This window comes from Lepidochelys olivacea (genome assembly GCF_965140295.1).
Source record: "Lepidochelys olivacea isolate rLepOli2 genome assembly, chromosome: 2".
NCBI classification, from domain to species: domain Eukaryota; kingdom Metazoa; phylum Chordata; order Testudines; family Cheloniidae; genus Lepidochelys; species Lepidochelys olivacea.
In genome coordinates this window covers 226,575,866-226,597,115 of record NC_140412.1, presented here as the reverse complement: position 1 = coordinate 226,597,115, position 21,250 = coordinate 226,575,866, and the positions used below count along the sequence as shown (strand labels likewise).

The 21,250-nt window shown below is 41.4% G+C and overlaps 1 protein-coding gene across 3 annotated transcripts in view; it reads left to right on the top strand.

Annotated features, from left to right (window-relative positions):
• CDK14 (cyclin dependent kinase 14) overlaps positions 1-21,250 on the top strand; it is a 505,344-nt gene that overhangs the window by 161,406 nt on the left and 322,688 nt on the right. For all 3 annotated transcript variants that reach the window (XM_084618492.1, XM_084618493.1, XM_084618494.1), the window contains one exon: positions 2,640-2,734. In XM_084618492.1, the coding sequence (XP_084474618.1) occupies positions 2,640-2,734 (95 nt within the window). The remainder of the gene's footprint in view (positions 1-2,639; positions 2,735-21,250) is intronic.

Genomic DNA, 21,250 nt, shown 5'->3' with positions numbered 1-21,250 from the left:
AGATGCAGATAGCAGCTTTTGAAAATACCATTAAGCACCAATATGCCTCTTTAGGTGCCTGAACACCTGGCCTACAACATCCTACACTGTATTGCGGGGAGACACACCAGTAGGGTCTGACACTGCCTGGACTGTGTACACTTTGATTCCACCTTTGGAAGTGGCAAGGATCTCATTGGGTTCTGGATCAACAAGTTATCCCACCCAGTGGTCCAGCTAGATCAGAAAGCCAAGCTGGACCACTGGGTGGGATAACTTGTGGATCCAGAATCCAATGCAGAGCCTTGTGCCACTTCAGGAGGACTGAAAGGACACCCTTTTTGCTAGATCAGAGGGCCAACCTGGGGTACTGAGGCATCACGGTCTGCAAAGGGGAGAAGAGCTGCCAGGTCTTTCTGCTGGGTCTGGACAGATGGTGACTGAATAGTTTTCTTGTTGCTTTGGGGCTGTTCTCACTCAGCATGACCAGGCACTGGACCAACTGGGAGTTGTGACTGTATAGTAAGAGAGACAAGGCCCATCCTGCTTCTATGAAGCTGGAGTTTGTAGCACAACAGCTGCTGATGCATGTGGCAGAGGTACCCATCAGGCAGAGGCAGTCAACACAGGCACCTCTCCTGCATAGTCAGTAGTGAGCTCTTCCTATGGCCATCATACTGGTCCTGCCCAATGCAAGCTCTTCTCATCCTCTGCCTACTCTCAGTGGGGATGCAGCAGGCTTCCAAGCGGGGAGTGAATCAAATAGCTATGATTTTAAACCAATATTTTTGACGGCTGGAATAAGGGGAAGTGAGTCTGTGGTTGAGGGAATAATTATTTGATTTTTATGGTAATGGATTACCTATCAGAACCCTGAAGCAATAGCGATTCTTAAGACCTCTACGTTATGGCAACTGGCGGTATTATAAAACAAACAAAAACAAAAAAACAAAACAAAACAAAAATCCCAAAACAACGGAACAAGTAAGTCTCAACATGAAAATAGGCAAACTACATATAAGAAAAGTAAAACACAGTAAACCAGCTTCATCATATCCGAATAACATGGAAATCTAGTGATGGAGGAGCCTCAAAGGTGGGTGGTTGGTTTTTTTTGATAGTTTTGCAAACCTACTATATTGTGGACTACTTTCTCCTTGCCCTCAAACAAATACACATCCATACCTGTTGGTAATGGCTCACTTGGAAGCAAGCTGATAGCAGACAAACCTTGTCTGATGGATCCTTCTCCTTCTAGTGATTACATTTTCATTTAATTTAGGTTTTTGGTCCTTAATTTTTGTGTTTTTAGTTTTTCCCCCTCCCTATTCTCCTCTTCCACTGGTGGAAAATGGGGGAAGGGGAGAGAATAGTTTAAACATAATCTCACTTTCTCTCTCTTTTTTTCTTCTTCTTCTCCTTTTGCACTGGAAAAATATAAGAGGGAGGAACCCAGAATGAATCCGTGACTGAAAATCAAAAATTGAAAATTTCTGCAAAAACAAAGTGGTTTTCTTTGACCAGAAATATTTATACCACTTTGCACCCTCATGTATGCCATAACTTTCTCTCTCTCTCTCTCTCCATATATACATGTATACTTTCACATATGTATCAGAGATTCATGTCTACAAAGTGACACAGTTATGTACGTAATTGTTTTCATAGACTATTGTACTGAAATAATGAAGATTGCGAGAAACATTGTTTGGTATTCTCCTGCTGAGTAGGCTCTGTTTAACAAAATGAAGATAAATGGTGCAATTTTACAAGACAGAGCCCTCTGCATAATTTTCCTTATTTTCAGCACTTCCAAATTAATCATTTTAGAGTATATTTTTAAAGGTGCAGTATGAACTTCTACTCTTCACAGCTCTAGTTATTGTCAGTTTTGTTAGGTTTGTGTAAAAGCTTAGGGCAGATTCCTTAGGGCTCTTGCTAAAGCCAGTGGGGGCTATGTCTGATTGCACTAACTGAAAATCTGACCTTTTGCTTTTTCACTGAACAAAGTACCGTAGTTAACTTGATTCAGTTATAGAAACCCAGGCAGCAGTCATTAAGAATAAAGATGATAAAAAGCCATACTGCATACACACACCATTAAAAGGCATGCTTTGGTTGTGTATGCAAACCAAAGAATTTTAGGATCAATTCAGAAGTGAAATTCACTCTTACGGGGCCCATTCCATAAGATATTTAGATCTTCTGGGAGGTGCTCAGTGCCCTAAGTGCCACTGACAGTATTTTTTACATGTTTTCATCTAAGCAGGCCTATGTGATTACCTTGCCCATTTTATAGAGAAGATTAGAATCTTGAATTACATTTATTAAAACAGATTGGTTGGTTTAGTTGGAAATGATCCACCTCTGCATATAAAGTTTTCTATGCCAAAAATGAAACACAAGCCTCCTTTTGATGGCTCCACTGATACAAGAATATGGTTGAAATAGGTAACCACCATCTGAAGTGTTGAATGATGTTTATTTGAGCAGCCTATTAAACATTCTACATTAGTTCTGCTGGATTCTTGCAGCCAATATTAAAAAAATTCAGACATAATCCCATCCGTTTCGGTAATGTTGTTTAGTCTTTCATGGTTGAATCAAAGCAGTTAATTTTGGTGTTAATGCTGAAAGTTCCATCCTTTATTTTTATTTAGCCTACAAGCCCCAAGTTTGGAAAAGCAGACTCTTACGAAAAACTGGAAAAATTAGGAGAAGGATCATATGCTACAGTGTACAAAGGGAAAAGCAAGTAAGTGGGTTTATTATTATTATTAAATATGGGGAAAGGGTTGGCAAACATTTTATATACATGGGCTATGATCCTGCAATTGGATGCAGAATCGATGCATTCATGTGCAATGCCATTGTCTTCAGTGCTAATCTACAGGTCCTCTTGCACTGATCAGAGTGAAGGATTGTAACGTAAGATATTATAGTACCTCTGTGCTAGGACATTTTAATATAGCTCTGCATTGTTATTTTCTTAAATAGGATCTCAGAATCTTGTACACTTCATTATATCGGTCAATGAGTTCCTCCTTCAGTATTTTCTCAATATACACATGAAAAATCAATCCTTCCAAGTATTTCAGCTTGTTAGTTAAGACCATTTAGAAAACCTTCTATCGATAGTGATGTCTTCTGAGTTGCTTAGAACAATGATAAACAAATATTGTAGTTTTATTTTTTGTTGTTGTTCTATAGTTTTTTGGGGCTGAGGTAGCATAATGTGACCTAACATAATTTTGCACTGTTGTCAGTTCATTCACAAAAGCAGATATATTATGATATAGAAACCCACCCTCAAAAATCAAGGTAATATTTACACAGGTGATATTTACCCAGGTAATATTTACCCATTTATTTTTACCCAATTTACTCAATATTTACCAGTGCATGGTATTTGCAGCAATAGCTGAGGAAAAGAATCCTCTTGGGACAGTAACTTTGCTTTGATTGTGAATAATGCTAAAAGCATGTTGAATTTAACCACTATTACCACATACATTATTATTTGTTCCAGTTCACTTTTTGTCAGGGATCGTATCTTACCCTGAAGTAGTGCTTTAACTTATTATAGTATGTATACATGAATTTTTCATAATACTACTAATAAAGCAGCTCCTTGAAGGGGCCTGGTACACTTGTGCATCTCTGAGAAGAACCTTATTCCAATGTGTCATAGAGAGAGGACACTTTGGGCTTGTCTATATAGAGCACTGAAGGTGTAATGTGCACTGAAGGTGTGATTTCTCAAGTGTACCAACTAAAACAGCTAAATTAATGCACTCTAGGGAACTTTTAGATCATTTCAACAGGGTCTACATGGATCAGTGTAGCATGCAACAGGCTGGTGTGCTTCAGAAATCGCACCCCGCTAGTGAGCATTGCTACTCTGTGCTATCAAGCCCCAGTGTTTCCCATCAGAGAGGAGCCTCAGTTTCGTTTAGTTCAGATGACAGAATGACTACTGAAAGGAAGAAGATAGCAGATATGTTAACATTATATGCCTAATTTAATGGAACATGTAGTACTGCAAATAGTGCAAAATTAATCGTGCAGTGAATAGATAAATTTTTTTGCAGAGAATCAAAATGAGGCTGATGTTATCTCTCAATAGCTTTTAGACTAACAGGAACAAAAACTTTTGACTGGCTTGAGTAGCAAAGAATTATTTCTAAACATAAAATAAGTATGCACTTACTAAGTATATTCCTTGTGACGTAATCGCTAAGAGGAGACCCAGCTTTTTCTTCCCTATCAGGCAGTAGAAATTTTGCTGTTTATCCATTAAGTATTAGAATCCTGTCACAGTCTAAAGAAATAACAAAAGATCTAAATTTCATTCAAGGAAGTGCAGTTACTGTATATTACTGTTTAATTACATGCCTTAATAAATACCAGACATATTATCAGTAAATAGAATAAACTTACTTTTCTCTTGGGATTCTAGTAATATAGGAAATCACATAAGTTTCAGCCTTGTGGCTTATCACCCAAAATACCCAGTAAAATCATAGCCTTAAAATGAGTGTCTGGCTATAATTATATCCTACAAATTGATTTCCAGTTAATCTGAACTAAAGAAACATATTTGCCGGACATGTTCCCTTAAATCCATATAGGTGATCTGAAATTAATTTAAAAAATCTTATTCATTCAGTGATAAGCTGTGAATGTGTTTATAAACTCAGATTGGTTAGAAATATTCTGTTTGTTTGTAATGGAGTGGACCTGTAGATTTGTTAGAAATACTTTTTAATTTTAATGGGGGCTGTATTGGACTTTTAACAAATCTTCATGGCTTCTCCATTGTAATCAACAGCAAATTAGTAATAGATTTGAATTACAGAATCAGTATCATGAATTTTAAACTGTACTTGTTAATAATAGGGCTGTCGATTAATTGCAGTTAACTCATGTGATTAACTCAAAAAAATTAATCATGATTAAAAAAATTCATTGCGATTAAAAAAAATAATCACAGTTTAAACAATAGAATACCAATTGAAATGAAATATTTTGGATATTTTTCTACATTTTCAAATATATTTATTTAAATTACAATATAGAATACAAAGTGTACAGTACTCACTTTATATTATTTTTACTACAGATATTCGCACTGTTAAAATGATAAACACCGTAGTGCAGATATGCTAAACATTTGTATATCCCTTCATGCTTCAGCCATCATTCCAGAGGACATGCTTCCATGCTGATGACGCTTGTTAAAAAAAATGTGTTAATTACATTTTTGACTGAACTCCTTGGGGGAGAATTGTAGGTCTCCTGCTCATTTTTTACCCGCATTCTGCTATATATATCATGTTATATCAGTCTCGGATGATGACCCAGCACATGTTGTTGGTTTTAAGAACACTTTCACTGTGGATTTGGCAAAACGCAAAGAAGGTACCAATGTGAGATTTCTAAAGATAGCTACAGCACTTGACCCAAGATTTAAGAATCTGAAGTATGTTCCAAAATCTGAGAGGGACAAGGTGTGGAGCATGTTTTCAGAAGTCTTAAAAGAGCAACATTCTGATGTGGAAACCACCAAAAAAAAAAAAAGAAAATCAACCTTCTGCTGGTGACATCTGACTCGGATGATGAAAGTGAACATGCATTGGTCTGCACTGCTTTGGTTTGTTGTTGAGCAGTACCCATCATCAGCATGGGCGCATGTCCCTTGGAATGGTGGTTGAAGCATGAAAGGACATATGAATCTTTAGCGCGTCTGGCATGTAAATAGCTTGTGACGCCGGCTACAACAGTGCCATGCGAACGCCTCTTCTCACTTTCAGGTGACATTGTAAACAAGAAGCGGGCAGCATTATCTCCTGCAAGTGTAAACAAACTTGTTTGTGCTTTTCCTTATGTTCCAGTTCTAGTCTCTTGCTAGAGGACAATCCATAATGATTCCTGCTCCAGTAACTTGGTGCTCTATGGATTGAACAACAAATTGACATAGTGATATATGCACATCCCACTTATACACCCCTAATTCAAGTTTGTTCCATTCCATGGTTTAAAAAAAGCAGTGCTGTAGCTCGTGGACCTTTTAAAATCTGTGAAGAATCCGCTTCCCATCTGTTTCATTTCAAAATCCAGTGGTGTTCCATTAGAAGTGAAGCCTGCTTACTTTTTCATCTGTGTATCATGTCGCACTGTTTCACACATGCACATAAAAGGTGTTGGGGATCCTGTCCCAGTACCAATTTAAATTTCTGTATAGGGATGTAAAGTGAATCTGTTCATGCCTATTTGAGAGATGAACTTTTTAAAGCTCCAGTTCAAGAAAAAGGACTAGATAAGTTCATGGAGGATAGGTCAATAGGGCCATACCAATTTCATGGCTGTGAAAAACATGTCACGGACCGTGAAATAAGACCTTCCCCGTGAAATCTGATCTCCGTAATCTCAGCCGGGCTGGGATGAGACAGGACTTATCCTTTCCCTGCACAGCTGTTATGGGGAGAGATCAGACCCTCCCCCACAGGCAGCACAGAAGTGAGTGTGTACCACCCTATGCTGCAGCAGCCCCAGAGGTGGGCTCTGGACTGCTTCCCCAGTGGCTCTTGCCGGAGCTTGGGACACTCTAGTTCCGGGGCTTCCGCCCCTGCCCACACACAACTCCTGCCAGGGCTCGGGGTGCCTGGGCTCTGGGCCTACTGTTCCCTCTCCCACCTGGCTTATGCCCGGCCTGCTGCTTCGCCCCCATGGCTCCTGCCAGGGCTGGGAGGTGCCCAGGCTCCTGCCGGGGCTTGGGTCTTCCACCCCCTGCAGCTCCTGCCTGGACTCTGGGCATTCGAGCTTGGGGCTGCTGCTGGGATTGCGGGGGCGTGGACTCCAGCCGGGACTCAGGGCTTCTACCCCCTTGTGGCTCAGAGACCTGGGCTCAGAGACTGGGGCTGCCAGCCCCTGGAGCTCCTGCCCAGTCTCAGGGGGGCCTGGCTTGGGGCTGCTGGCCCTTCCTCTCCACCCCTATGGCTCCAGCCAGGGATCCGGGCTTCCACCCTGTGACTCCTGCCATGGCTGGGGCACCCATTTTTCAAATTGTCCGAGGCCCCAGCCCTGATTAGCAGCTAAGAGCCCCTGGTTGTGGCACTCCAAGCAGCACTGGGGAGATCGGACCTACCTCCAGTTGCAGGAAACTCCGCAGCTGGGCTCTGAAGGCAGCATAGAAGTGAGTATGGCAATCCTACAACCCCCTTACAAGAGCTTTAGGACCCCACCCCCATGATCCCCTTTTGGATCAGAGTCCCCATGGTTACTACACCATGACATTTCAGATATAAACATCTGAAATCGTGCAGTTGACTAATTTTAAGACCCTGTGGCCGTGAAATTGATCAAAGTGAACCATGAATTTGGTAGGACCCTAGCTATTAGCCAAGATGGTCAAGGATACAACCCCACACTTTTGTGGCAACCCTATACCTCTGACTGCCAGAAATCTGGAGGGGAAGATGGGTGGATCATTTCAGCTGCTGTGTTCTGTACACTTCCCCTGAAGCTCTGATACTGGTTACTGTTTGAGGCAGGGTACTGGGGTAGATGGGCCATTGGTCTGACCCAGTTTGTCAGTTTTTTGGTTACCCAAAGACCAATGGAGCACATCTGGTTCAAGATACTGAAACTTGAGTGGCTGGTATAAAAGGAGGTTATTAATATAATAGGCATCACAGAAACTTGGTTGAAAGATGATGATCAATGGGACACAGTAATACCAGGGTACGAAATCTATAGGAATGAAAGAGTATATTGTGCTGTAGGATGCCACTATATGTGAAAGAAAGCATACAGGCAAATATAGTAAAAGCCTTAAATGAATCAAACTGTACTTTAGAATCTCTGTGGTTGAATCATAAAAGTATAATAGTAGGAATATACTACTGACTACCTGACCAGGATGGTGACCGTGACTGTGAAATGCTCAGGGAGATTAAAGAGGATACAAAACCAGAAAACCCAACAATAATGGGGATTTCGGTTATACCCAGATTGCTTGAGAACATGTCACCTCAGGCTGAGAGGCAGAGAGAAAATTTCTAGACACATTAATGACTGCTTCTTGAAGCAGCTAGTCATGAAATCCACAACGGGAGAAGAAATTCTTGATTTAGTCATACGTGGAGCACAAGATCAAGTTCACGAGGTGAATATAGCTGAACCACTAAGTAACAGTGACCATAGTGTGATTAAATATAAGATCCTTGTAAGGGAGGAAAATACCAAAGAAACCCACTACACTAGCATTTAACTTCAACAAAGGGAATTGCACAAAAAATGAGGAGGCTAGTTAAACAGAAATTAAAAGAAACTGTCAGAAGAGTGAAATGTCTGCAAACTGTAGTCTGCAAACTACATGGCAACTTTTTAAAAACACCATAATAATAATAAACACTATTAGAAAAACAATAAAAGGACCAGAAAACCCACCACCACCACCATGGCTAAACACAGTAAAAGAGGCAATTAGGGGCAAAAAGATCTCTCTTAAAAATTGGAAGTCAAATCTTAATGAGGAAAATAGAAAGGAGCATAAACTCTGGCAAGTCAAGTGCAACAGGAAGGCCAAAAAAGAATTTCAAGAGTAACTAGTAAGAGACTTAAAAATTAATAGCAAAAACTTTTTTTGTAAGTCCTTCAGAAGTGGGAAGACTGCTAAACAATCAGTGGGACCACTGTATGATCAAGGTGCTAAAGGAGCATCCAAGGAAGACAAGGTCATTGTGGAGAAGTTTAAATGAATTCTATGCATTGGTCTTCACTGCAAAGGATGTGAGGGCAATTCCCACATCTAAGCCATTCTTTTCATGTGACATATCTGAGGAACTGTCCCAGACTGAGGCGTCAATAGAGGAGGTTTTGGAACAAATTGATAAATTAAGCAGTAATCAATCACAAGGACCGGATGGTATTCACATAAGAATTCTGAGGGAACTCGCATATGAAATTGCAGAACACTAATTGTAGTATGTAACCTTTGACTTAAATCAGCCCCTGTGCCAAATGACTGGCGGATAACCAATGTGATGCTGATTTTTAAAAAGGGCTTCAGAGGCGATCCTGGCATAACAGGCCAGTAAGCCTAACTTCAGTACAAGACAAACAGGTTGAAACTACAGTAAAGAATAGAATTATCAGATACATAGATGACACAGTATGTTGGGGAAGAGGTAACATGGCTTTTGTTATGGGAAATCATGCTTCATCAATCTATTAGCATTCACTGAGGGTGTCAACACACATGTAGGCAAGGGTGATCCAGTAGATATAGTATACTTGGACTTTCAGAAGGCCTTTCACAAGTTCGCTCATCATAGGTTCTTAAGCTCTCATGGAGTAAGAGGGAAGGTCCTCACATGGATCAATAACTGTTCAAAAGACAGGAAACAACAGTAGGTATAAATGGTTAGCTTTCACAATGGAAAGAGATAAATAACTGGATCCCCCAAGAATCTGTACTGGGACCAGTGCTGTTTAACATATTCATAAATGATCTGGAAAAAGGGATAAACAATGAGGTGGCAAAGTCTGTAGACAATACAAAATTACTCAAAATAGTTAAAGTCAAAGTAGACTGCAAAGAGTTACAAAGGGATCTCACAAAACTAGGTGACCGAGAAATAAAATGACAGATGAAATTCAATGTTGATAAATGCAAAGTAATGCACATTGGTAAACATAATCCCAACAATACTGTATTTTCATCAATGACTTAGATAATGGCCTAGGGTACACTTATACCATTTGTGGATGATATCAAACTGGGAGGGATTGCAAGTGCTTTGGAAGATAGGATTAAAATTCAAAATGATCTGGACAAACTGGAGAAATAGGCTGAAGTAAATAGGATGAAATTCAATAAGGATAAATGCAATGTACTCCACTTAGGAAGGAATAATCAGTTACACACATACAAAATGGGAAATGACTGTCTAGGCAGGAGGATTGCAAAAAGGGATGTGGGGATCATAGTGGATCACAAGCTAAACATGAGTCAACAGTGTAACACTGTTGCAAAAAAACAAACATCATTCTGGGATGTATTAGCAGGCATGTTGTAAGCAAGACACAAAAATTAATTCTTTCACTCATTCTGTGCTGATTAGTCCTCAACTGGACTATTGGGTCCAGTTCTGGGTGCCACATTTCAGGAAAGATACAGACAAATTGAAGAAAGCCCAGAGAAGGGAAACAAAACTGATTAAAGGTCTAGAAAACATGACCTAGAAAAATTGGGTTTGTTTAGTCTGGAGCAGAGAAGACTGAGAGGGGGCATAACAGTTGTCAAGTCTGTAAAAGATTGTTACGAAGAGGGGGAGGTAAATTGTCGTCCTACGATAGGACAAGAGGCAATGGGCTTAAATTGCAGCAATGGCAGTTTAGGTGAGACATTAGGAAAAACTTCCTAACTGTCAGGCTGGTTAAGCAGTGGAATAAATTGCCTTGGGAGGTTGTGGAATCTTTGTCATTGGAGATTTTTAAGAGCAGGTTAGACAAACACCTGTCAGGGATGGTCTAGATGATACTTAATTCTGCCAAGAGGGCATGGGACTGGGCTAGATGACCTCTCAAGGTCCCTTCCAATCCTACTATTCTATGATTCTATACATACAAAATATGGGGTCTAGATTAGCTGTTAGAACTCAAGAAAGAGATCTTGAAGTCATTGTAGACAGTCATCTGAAAATAGTAGCAGCAGTTAAAAGAGCTAACAGAATGTTAGGAACCATTAGGAAAGGGATAAATAATAAGACAGAAAATATATTAAAATGCCACTGTATAAATACATGGCACAGCTTGAATACTGCATGCAGTTCTGGTTGCCCCATCTGAAAAAAGATATCTTAGAACTGGAAAAAGTACAGAGAAGGGAACAAAAATGATTTGGGGGGATGGAACAGCTTCCATAGGAGGAGAGTGTAAAAAATTGGGAGTGTTCAGCTAAGAAGAGAGAAGGGGGAATACAGGAGAGGTCTCTAAAGTCATGTGTAGAGACAGTAGAATTAAGGATGTTATTTACCCTTTCACATAACACAAGAACCCAGGGGTCATCCAAGGAAATTGAGGCAGCAGGTTTAAAACAAACATAAGGAAGTACTTGTTCACACAACGCACAAACTCGTTGACAGTGGATTTTGTGAAGGCCAAAAGTATAACTAGGTTCAAAAAAGTGTTGGACCTATCCTCCGTGAACTTACCTACCAATGGCCAGTAGCCAAGATGGTCAGGAAGGCAACCCCATGCTCTGAGTGTCCGTAAACCTGTGACTGCTAGAAGCTGGGACTGGATGACAGGAGAATGAATCACTTGATAAATTGCCAGTTCTGTTCACTTTCTCTGAAGCATCTGGTACCAGCCACTGTTGGAAGACAGGAGACTGGACTAGATGGACCATTGGTCTGACCAGGTATGGCCATTCTTATGTTCGTTTTGTTTTTTTTTAAAATTAAAAGGCAAGACAGTTTAACCACGCTTGAAAATAAATTTAGTTGAGTTTTACGAACCTGAAGCTGAGGTTCTAGCATGAAGCAAACTAATGCAGAACACCTTTCTCTGGTAAATTTTGTATTGGACATTGCACTGTTGGCTCAAACACTTTCTAAAGTGTATTATTCCAGCATCCAAGACCGTGCTAAGGACTTTACAGACTAAGTAGGAAGACACAGTTCTTTCTGCAATGCACTTATAATCTAAGACCTGATATTGGAAAAATTACATACATAATGTTACACACATGAGCAGCCCCTGGATTACTCCCATGTATAAAACTTTTTCAAGATCAAGGCCTACATTTTGTGGTGTGAGTGGCAAACATTAAGGAAAAGTGTCTGTGTGAAAAGGAGAGGAAGGACTGAAAGATGACTCCCAGGTTATGGGGCCTGGCCACAGGAAGAATGACAGTGTTATCAATAATAACAGAAGATAGGCAAAGTAGAGAAGGTTTAGGAGGAACATGGAGTTAGCTTTCCACCCCACAAGTCATTAGTTTAGCTCAGTTAGCCATAACCTTACAGGTATGTATGACTTTAAAATGTTCAAACACTCTTTTCTTTGCCTTTAAGGTGATATTGTGCTGTTTTAATATCTCACCTTGATTGGGACCAAGTTTTGGGTTAAAATGGTAATGCTGAAAATGATTTCCTCTATTTTTATGATGGCTAGTCATAGAAAATAGGTGCAGTTGAGGACTAAGACCGCTATTCAGTGGGCTGGGAGATACTCAGCGCATCCTTAAGTGAGCTATTTTGGAGTCAAATTTCAAAGCAAGTAATGTGCTGGGCTTCAGCCACATGGCTCCCTCTAACTTTTAATAAGAGTCGAATGCCTACATTGGCTAAACCCTTTGAAAATGTACATCCAAGGGAAGCATGCAAGCTGCTCTTCTCTCAGCATTCTTCGGATAGCTGCTGAATAGTAGGTGTAATAGCTATGTCTTCGAATCATCTAACTGGATATGTACAAAGTACCTTGGTCGCCATCAAAAAGTTACTTCTATCAACAGTCCCCACATAATGGCAGTTGAGTTATCACACCACACCTCTCAGGGATGGCTGTTGAAATCGAGCATCAACAATAACAAAAAAAAAAGGGGGTGGGGTGGGGGGGGAACAGGATTTTTGGGGGTGGGAGGAGATTTGGGAAACAATGTACACTATGGCAATTGCCTCTTAAGGAGATTGGTGAAGATTATGCTTTCAGTCCTTCAGTAAGACCCAATCTAATATTGTGGGTTGTATTTCTGTTCTGTTGTGCATCCATACTGCTAGTGTTACAGCTCTCAGCATTTTTCAGCAAAGATGTCTATAGCAAGAGGCTCAGAAATGCCAGTTAAATGGGAACAAAGCATATAGGTGTGACAGTATATTCAAGTATATTGCTTCTCACACTGAGTTTTCAGACTGCTCTCTTGAGTAGAGTGAGTGCTGCTTATCTGTAAACAAAAAAGTCATGTAATTTGTTGCATCTCTACTTTCCATGCGGTTTTCATTTTTTTTGTTGCTTGCTTCTTGATCCTTCCCCCCACCAGTTCTTTCATGTTTTAAAAATTATAAAATTCTCCCCACTTTTCAAGTCCTCTGTCAATATAAGCGTTTTTATTTTGAAACCAACTCCTTCTTGTCCCCCCACTACCTTTGGAAAAACCTCCTGAAGTGGGGTGTTCTCACCTGCTTCTTTTACCGTCTTTAGGAAAGTCCCAATCCTCTTTGCTCTCCCCAGTCCAATTACTGGCATCCCTGAGTCTCTCTTTCTAACAGTAAGAATGCCCCAGGCCCAGTCAGTTTTCTTTCACTGCGCTACAGGTACTCCTGGGATCCTCTTTCATTGGATGGACCCCAGCCTTCAGGTTCTCAGTTATTCATTCGACTTTGCACAGCCCCCACCCCCCTTAGGGTCCACTGTCTTTGTCCCCCCTGTTTTCCAGTGTAAATCATTCTCATATCCACCCTCTCTATGGTTCCCATCCTGTAACGAGCTCTGTGTGGGTGGACCCTGCGCCCATGAGGAGCACTGCTGCTTTTATTGAGGGCACAGGGCCCACCCACATAGAGCTCATTGCAGGATTGTGGCTTACATGAAATGACTGCATCTATTCTTCAGTGCAGCACCTGGGAGCAATAATCCAGGTCAAATTTTCTTCCCCAGTTTTTGCAGAGATGGAGCAAAATACAAGAAGTGCATTATAGCATTGTGTGTTAATAAACACTTATTAAATATACTAAATACGTTGTGGAACCACAAACTTTAAAAACGCTACTTGAACTCTGCAGACACATTGCATTCTAAGTTATCAGTATGCACCTCCCAAAAGCTTGAGACTTTAATTACAAATGGGTTTTCTGACCCTGCATGGGGTGGCTGGGATGCCATTATTAACACTGACAAAAGAGGAGCCCAACATAAGATTCTTGAGATGACTTCAAGTTTCCAGCCTCCTGCAGCTCTGATTTAAAAGTCAACCTTAGAATTTTTTTAAGAAACTCAACATTCTGGGACAAATTCCTTCGTATATGGAGAAAATTTGCTCAGATTGTAGTGAATTTAGTAGCCTGTGACCCTGTGTTAAGAGATTGGCTGAAGCAGTGTGGTTTCTTTGGCTTTTCAGGTTCCTTAGTTGTCATCTTTTGCCTTTTCAGAGATAAAGCCCTTCACTAATTTTGCTCTTTAGTATAAGTTTTGGATTCACGAAGTGCAGGGCACTCAGAAGCTCCCTGACCCTCATCTGTAAACTTCAATGGGAGTTGCTGGAAGCACAGCATAGCTGAAATTAAATATGGGCTTAAAAGCCTAGTTTTAGGCACTAATTTTTTCCCCCAACTTTTGCCTCTAGAGTATTTTACACTTTCCAGGTTTCCCATTATTGCTTGTTAAAATGACCTCCTTTTCCCCCTTTAAATTCTTGTCCTGATTCTAAAATGGTGAGGGGAATTTAATAATAAAAAAGCAAAGGCCAAGCTCACAATCTGCAAATCTGCATACTGTATAAGAGTGCAAAGTTAGCTAATACCATTCCTTCACCAAAATTTGTGGTAGCATGCATACTAAATCGGCAACTATGGAAAGCTGTTCCCGTATTTGTAACATGGAATTTACAGAGGGCTCAGTGAGGCCCAACCTTGCCTTCCTGCTAAAACACATTACTGCACAGAGATAGGACAGTAACTCAGCAAAATTAGGTTAAGAGCTAGTTGGATGACTGATATCTCCTTCCTTAAACTAGATACTGTTGATCCAAGGCCGCAAAGGATTGTGAAGTAGCTGTAAGGTATTGTTTTAGGAACAGAGGAGACAGACACACAAGCTAGCTTGCTATTAAACTGGTTGACATACCTACCTGCTTGGGAGGGTAATTATTTTCTGTAGAAATAGCAGAACAGCCATTTGTTGCTCCACTGGCTTTTGTAGAAATAGGTCAATATATTTCGCTGAGTTCATGTTAGTCTTCACGCTCAGAGCTGGAGATTCCTGTCCTGCACGTTCACCACTTGCTTTTTGTCTCTACCGGTAATTAACTTATTGTTTGCTGTATAAAGTCCTGTCTGGAAGCCTGCTTACCCCACATGTTGGCTGGAATCTAGCATCCCACTCTGAGCTGAATGTTGCTAAAAACAGCCAGTGATATAAGGCTAATAGATCTGATAATACCACAGAAGAATGATGCAGGTGTCATCTCGTTTCTGTGTGACTAATGTTGTGATCATTTGTCAGTTTTGCTTCTAATCAGCCACAAGTGCTCAAGGCCCATTGACTGTCCGTTGGTCTTAAGCCACTGAAGAAGTGTAGGTACTTTTCGAAAATATTACTGTTCGATTGTATTTGACTGAAAATACAGATTAGCACAAGAAATGCTTTCTCTGATATCGTCCTTTGTAATCTAGATACATGGAAATTTTAGAAGAGGTTATCTTACTTTGAAAATGTGGCTTTGAAAAGGTAGAAGGTTAGGTATGTTTTCCATTCTGCAGAAAATACTTAGAGAGGACTTGGGGAGGAGTAGCCTTACTTTGCTCTCTCTATTGGCATACTTGTGACTGCTGTGGGTTTTGCTCCTCTGCTGTGTAGTCACGTACATGTACTCAGTGGGGGATTGAAAAACAAGTCTCAGAGCAACATGATCTGCATCTACAGTTCGTTGTCTTGCCACACATCTCTGGATGTGCTTTGTGAAGAATCCCACTGGCATGCCTGTGGCTTCTGTATCTCTATCCTCTACGCTTACCCTTGCTTGTTGCTACTATTTAATTCACTTTACTAAAAAGGCATCTGTCTATACCTCCATGTACACATAAAATATTATAAAAACATAGAACTCTAACAGATCAATCCACAAAATCCTCCCCAACACGCTCACCATAAAATTCCTCTTCCTAAACCAAGATGGGGCAAATCTATCCTAAATCCAGTTGTGCACAACACCGTTAACTGTGTGAGGGGAAAACCTTGGGGAATAAATAGGCCTTGTAGAGTGTCATTAAAGTTAATAGATCTGAGCTCAGGATAAGGGGAGTAAGTTCTAGAGTCAAGGACCCTTGCTGTTCCTTATTTGAACTGGGGACTGAGAGCTTGAGTTCCACAGCTGATCACAACAGCTTCAGTATCTACTATGAGGAGAGGGGCAGTCTCTTGGGTAGCCAGGCCATTTTTGGTCTTTATAGGTCAAAGCCAATACCTTCTAATCTTCACCTGGGAATCCGCTGGGAGCAAGTGGTGAATTTGAAGCATACATCTGTGTGAAATACCACTCAGATAGGCCAGCCATCTTATTCTGCAGTAGCTGCAATTTCCAAGTGATTTCAAAGCCTTACGACAATGAGGGATGCTTATACCAGGGGCGGTCAAGCTTATTGACCTTCAAGCCGCACATGATGATGATCAGAAGTTTGAGAGCCGCGCCCAGGCAGGCGTGCCCCACGGGGCTGAAACCCCAAGACCCCCCCCCCACCACTGGGCAGAAACCAGAGGCAATGTGTAGGGGGGGCAAGTGGGGTCACATCTGCCCCCTGATTTTTGCCACCTGGTGCTGCCGGGCCCCCTCCCTGCACCGCAGCTGCTGGAGCCAGCAATCTGGGAGCTGTGGCTGTGGGGAGAAGTAGCAGCAAATAGCTGGGAGCTGCAGGGAGGGGCCGCTGAGGGTAAGAGGAGGATGTGACTCAAGCTTTGAGGACGGCTGAACCTTTAAATTGTGCCCCCCCGCCCCAGCAGGCACCAGTCGTCTCTGGCAGAAGCCCCTAGCCCCACCACTCTGCTGCAGGGCAGAAGCCCTGAGAGTCCCTCCCCCCCAAACCCCCCCCCCGCACTCTGGTAGGTGGAGAATGGGGCAGCATGGGGGGCTCAGCAAGCTGTACCTTAACTGTAAAAGAGCTGCATGCAGCTTGCGAACCGCGGTTTGGCCACCCCGGCTTATACAGTCAACACATGGCTTAACCATTGTCTATATTGGTTTGTGTCTCACTATATTCCAGTACCCTTTATGAACAACTAGCTGGCTATGGTTATTTTTTCATATGTTCTGGGGGACTGTGGCACTCAAATAGTACATCATCTTCCCTATGCACATGGATGTTCATAGTCTGCTTTTCAATTTAGTGGTGTCATAGTCCCTGACAGGTGATTGTTGGGGTTACTTGCTCTTCCTATTTTTGAGCTCATATTTTTCCTTGTGCATCTGCTGAATTCACATCATCCTTTTCCCTCCCAGGCTGCTTTCTTAGCTGTGGCTCCTGTAGGTTTTTGCTGGCTTTCTTATGTGTGTGGTGTTGCAATTCCTGTGGGCTTTGGCAGCCTGCTGGGCATGCTGTGTCTTTCCTGTCATTCTTCCCAGCTAACCACAGCTTTGATCCGCAGCTACACAAGGTATAATTTTCACTGTACCAACGCAGTATTCTGCATCATTATGACATGCTCCCCAGTGTCTATTTTACTTGACAGCAGCTTAATTTACACATCTTCAACTCACTTTTCATGGCTTGTTCATTTTAGCTTCATTTTCGTATTTGGAATGTTCACCATGTTGATCAGGTATCCCTTCTACCAGGTGAAGTTGGCAGAAGCAAAGGCCAGGTTCAACATCTAGGGGTTCCTCTGAACATTACACCACAGAACCAACTTGAGTGCCCACCCAGTAATCTGGGAAAACTTAACACCATCCCTGCGTGCCTCTAAGAGGCAATCCTTCCCCACTCTTGAGTACTGAGTCTGAGAACTTTTATTAAAAGGGAAAGGGAACCAAGCCTTAGTTTGGGAAAACACCACAACCAATCAAAAAACAGGCATTCATAAGCTGACCCGACCCCATAGTGCGTTAGGCAGCGTCCTTTGCCTCAGTTTCCCATCTTGTGATGGGAAAGTCCAACAAATGAATGTCCCTTTAACAAATCACATCACTCTCTTCTCCCTCCACTGCACCCTACTGACAGTTGGCTGTCCTTGGTCAGCAAAGACCCAGAGTTCACAGTGTGTTCATTTGGGGTCACCTCCCACTCTTTGGGGTGGGGGGTTGGGGAGAGAAGGGGGAAGTATCCAGCAATGACTCAGCTGCTGCTGACGCTTCTGCAGCTGGCTCACTCTGTTCACCGCCTGATGAGACAGTCACTGGCTGCCGCTGCCACCGTTCAGTCTGCCACCATCGTTCACTCTGGTGGTGGTGGTGGAGCTGCTGTTGCTTCTCTGCTGCCACCTGCCACTCTGTGCAATGCCACATGCTGAGGTTCTGCCACTTAACCCAGCTTTCTGGGGGGGGGCCTCGCTGCTAGTGCAGGCTGGGCAGTCTCCTTTACAGCAACGCTGTCCTGCAGCAGATCGAAGGCTCAACAGCGAGACCTGATTATCAGAGACTTCAGCTCTAGTGATCACTTAGCAAAACAATGACTCAGCTGTCTTTGTTGCAGGTCAAATGTTGTCTAGGAGTCTTAGGCAGAGCCCATACCACAGGTATGAACACCTGTTCCCAGCCTTTCTCTCTTTTCACCGGGCTTTGGCATCCCTAACCCCTGCTTAGCGAGTACAGTTCAGTTGAGGGCTACCCCCTCAATCAAGGCATGCTGAGCATGGTTCTACTCCCCTTTTACTCATACATTTCATTGCCCCTGCAGTCAGTACCAAACCATATTGTTACCCAACACTAGTCAAAATGTATCTCTTTGGCAACGCAACCTGTCAGCTGAATACCTAGGCAGAGTAGGTGTGTTTATGCCAATACAGTCTGATCCTGAAGTCTTTTACCTCCAGTTCATCTCTCGATGTCAGGGGAGAGCTCCTTCAGACTCTGCTCACACCTTGACAACTCTTTCCAACAGGGTTAAGAAGATCTTCTCTCGTTCATGCTTTTGCAAAACTCTCGCTGTTTTGGTTTCACAGAACTAATTAGTTTTGAACCTTTCCCTCTGTGATTTAAATATATTCCAAGCCACTTTTTCCTGTAGCTTATACAAAACTAGTGACCTGCTGTAAATGAAGCAGGGACCTTTCTATTTACCCAACCAGGTAGTTGTGAAATTAATATAGATTTATAGATTTTAAGGCCAGATGTTACCATTACAGTAATCTAGTCCGACTTCCTGCATAGTGCGTACTGGTGGTGGTGGGGGTTATATTAAATTGTACTGCTATCCATAGGAGATTATTTGTGACATGTTTTTAAGTTATATCAAGGGTTCCTAGAACATATGGATAGATGCCCTTTTTTAAGCCTGTGTACCAATATAAATAAATACTTTATCAAATCACAATGACTTTTAGCTGAACTAGAGCAAATTTTTAAAAAAATTTAATTTAAAATGCCAAGCGATGGAGAGTTTGACACTTAACGAAGTGCTAAGCATTGAAAGAAGTTACACACACTATTTTCTCCTGTTTAAAAGCTTTAAGAATTGTCCAGAATTGAGGATTCTAAGTGAAGGATGAAAGAATCGCAGTGAATGTATACATGACAGTCTTCATTCCTATAATCAATTTCTCAAAATCCAAATGCATTGCTGAAACAAATAGTAAGAGTGTGTGTTTATGTATATGTAGCTAGATAGTGCGTGTGTGTATCTCTGTGTGTATAAGCACCTAGATACAATGGCAACTGGCATACTGTGTATACTGTATTTCTATATATTGATAATAATGAGCACTTTTCATCTGTAACTCGCACAGCACTTGACAAAAGTGGATAAGCATTATTATTCCCATTGTACAGGTGAGGAAACCGAGGCACTGAATAATTATGACTTGCCCAAAGTCACGCTCTGAGTCAGTGGTAGAGCTGGGACAGAAACCAGGTGTCTTGTGTCATAGTAATAAAAAATAATGATAATCTAATGATAATAGGAAATATGTGCATGTTTGGGGGACAGAATAAACACTAAAGCCTTGTCTACACTGGCAGCACGTTCTAGAATATGGGCAAAAAACGGTGAAAGCCAGCTGCATCCACTCTTGTCACTGTGGTGTGCAGCAGTGAAAGGCGGCGGCAAGGTGGAGAGAGCCGTATAGGGTACATACCGTAAGGTTCGGACATGTAGGGCATTCCACTCTACTCGCCTAAGCGGTGTCTCACCATCTACACAGCTGTTTATACCTGTGCTAGCTGGGTGTGTAATGTCTGTATTTTACACGCCGCCGTAAGTGTAGACATGCCTTACGGAGTCCCCAAACTAGATGTCATTGTGCACCAGTGTGTTTTCCGTTTGAGAATGACACAATACCTTCCAATAGGAGATCAAATGAGATATCAAACTACAAAATTATAAAAGAGGTCACCCTTCTGCAGCCATACTACCAGATCTGTTCTGGGACCCTTCAGACTTACAGAGTGGTTTCTGCAGGCTCCCAAGGGAGTTAAAAGTGTGCCAAGGAACACTGCCTTCTGTTCTTTCCTATGCTATCTGTCCCAGTTTCATGCTGCTTTCCTCCCCTCTGCTCAGATAACGGGAGAAGAGTACCTAACCCATAGTCTTTACTTTCAGGAACAAATTTGTTCTTTATCTCTGTGCATGTGCCATTAAAAATATATTAATAGAATAGTTGCCATTTCTAGAACCATAGGTGTCCCTATGACCAGTGACTTTTGTACCTGTTTTGAAGAGGATTTTTATTTAATCTGTACTTGTACAAATAGTATATCTATTTCAAATCTATTAATGTCTATTGGACATCTTTACTTTAAACATAATACTTAGTACCTAGTTACCATTGTGACTTATCCATATAATGTACATTTCACTGGTATGGCACATAGCAAACTACAGGCAGAGCTGTTTTCTTAATCTTAAACTGTTACTAGTAATTCATATTCTTTCAATAGTCATGTGTTAAAAAGAGCGGTTGAGTATGTGTACACACACACACACACACAATGTGTGCACACGTATAGAGTTATGTATATGTATATATGTTTTTATAAAATATGGTTAGTTATGCTTAATGTAGTTTGTCTTGAGTGGAGGATGTGGATCTGGAGGTAAATATTTTTTCACTCTGTTCATGCTTCTTATTCAAAAACAAGGTCTATAAAATTGTGTCGTCTTGTCCATGAACCTAAACTGTGAATTCTTTGAAGAATTGATGGATTTGTTCCCGGAGTCCCAGTTGTAATATTTTAGCTGTGCAAAAATGAATATTCTAAATCTACCATGTCTCTTGGAAGCCTTAGATCTTTTATCAAGCTTATCATAATAAACAGCCACTCTAGAAAATAGTCCCTAATTTATTACTTAATTGATTTCTGCTTTTTAAAATAAAGTAACTAGATAGTTTTGCCTTCAAC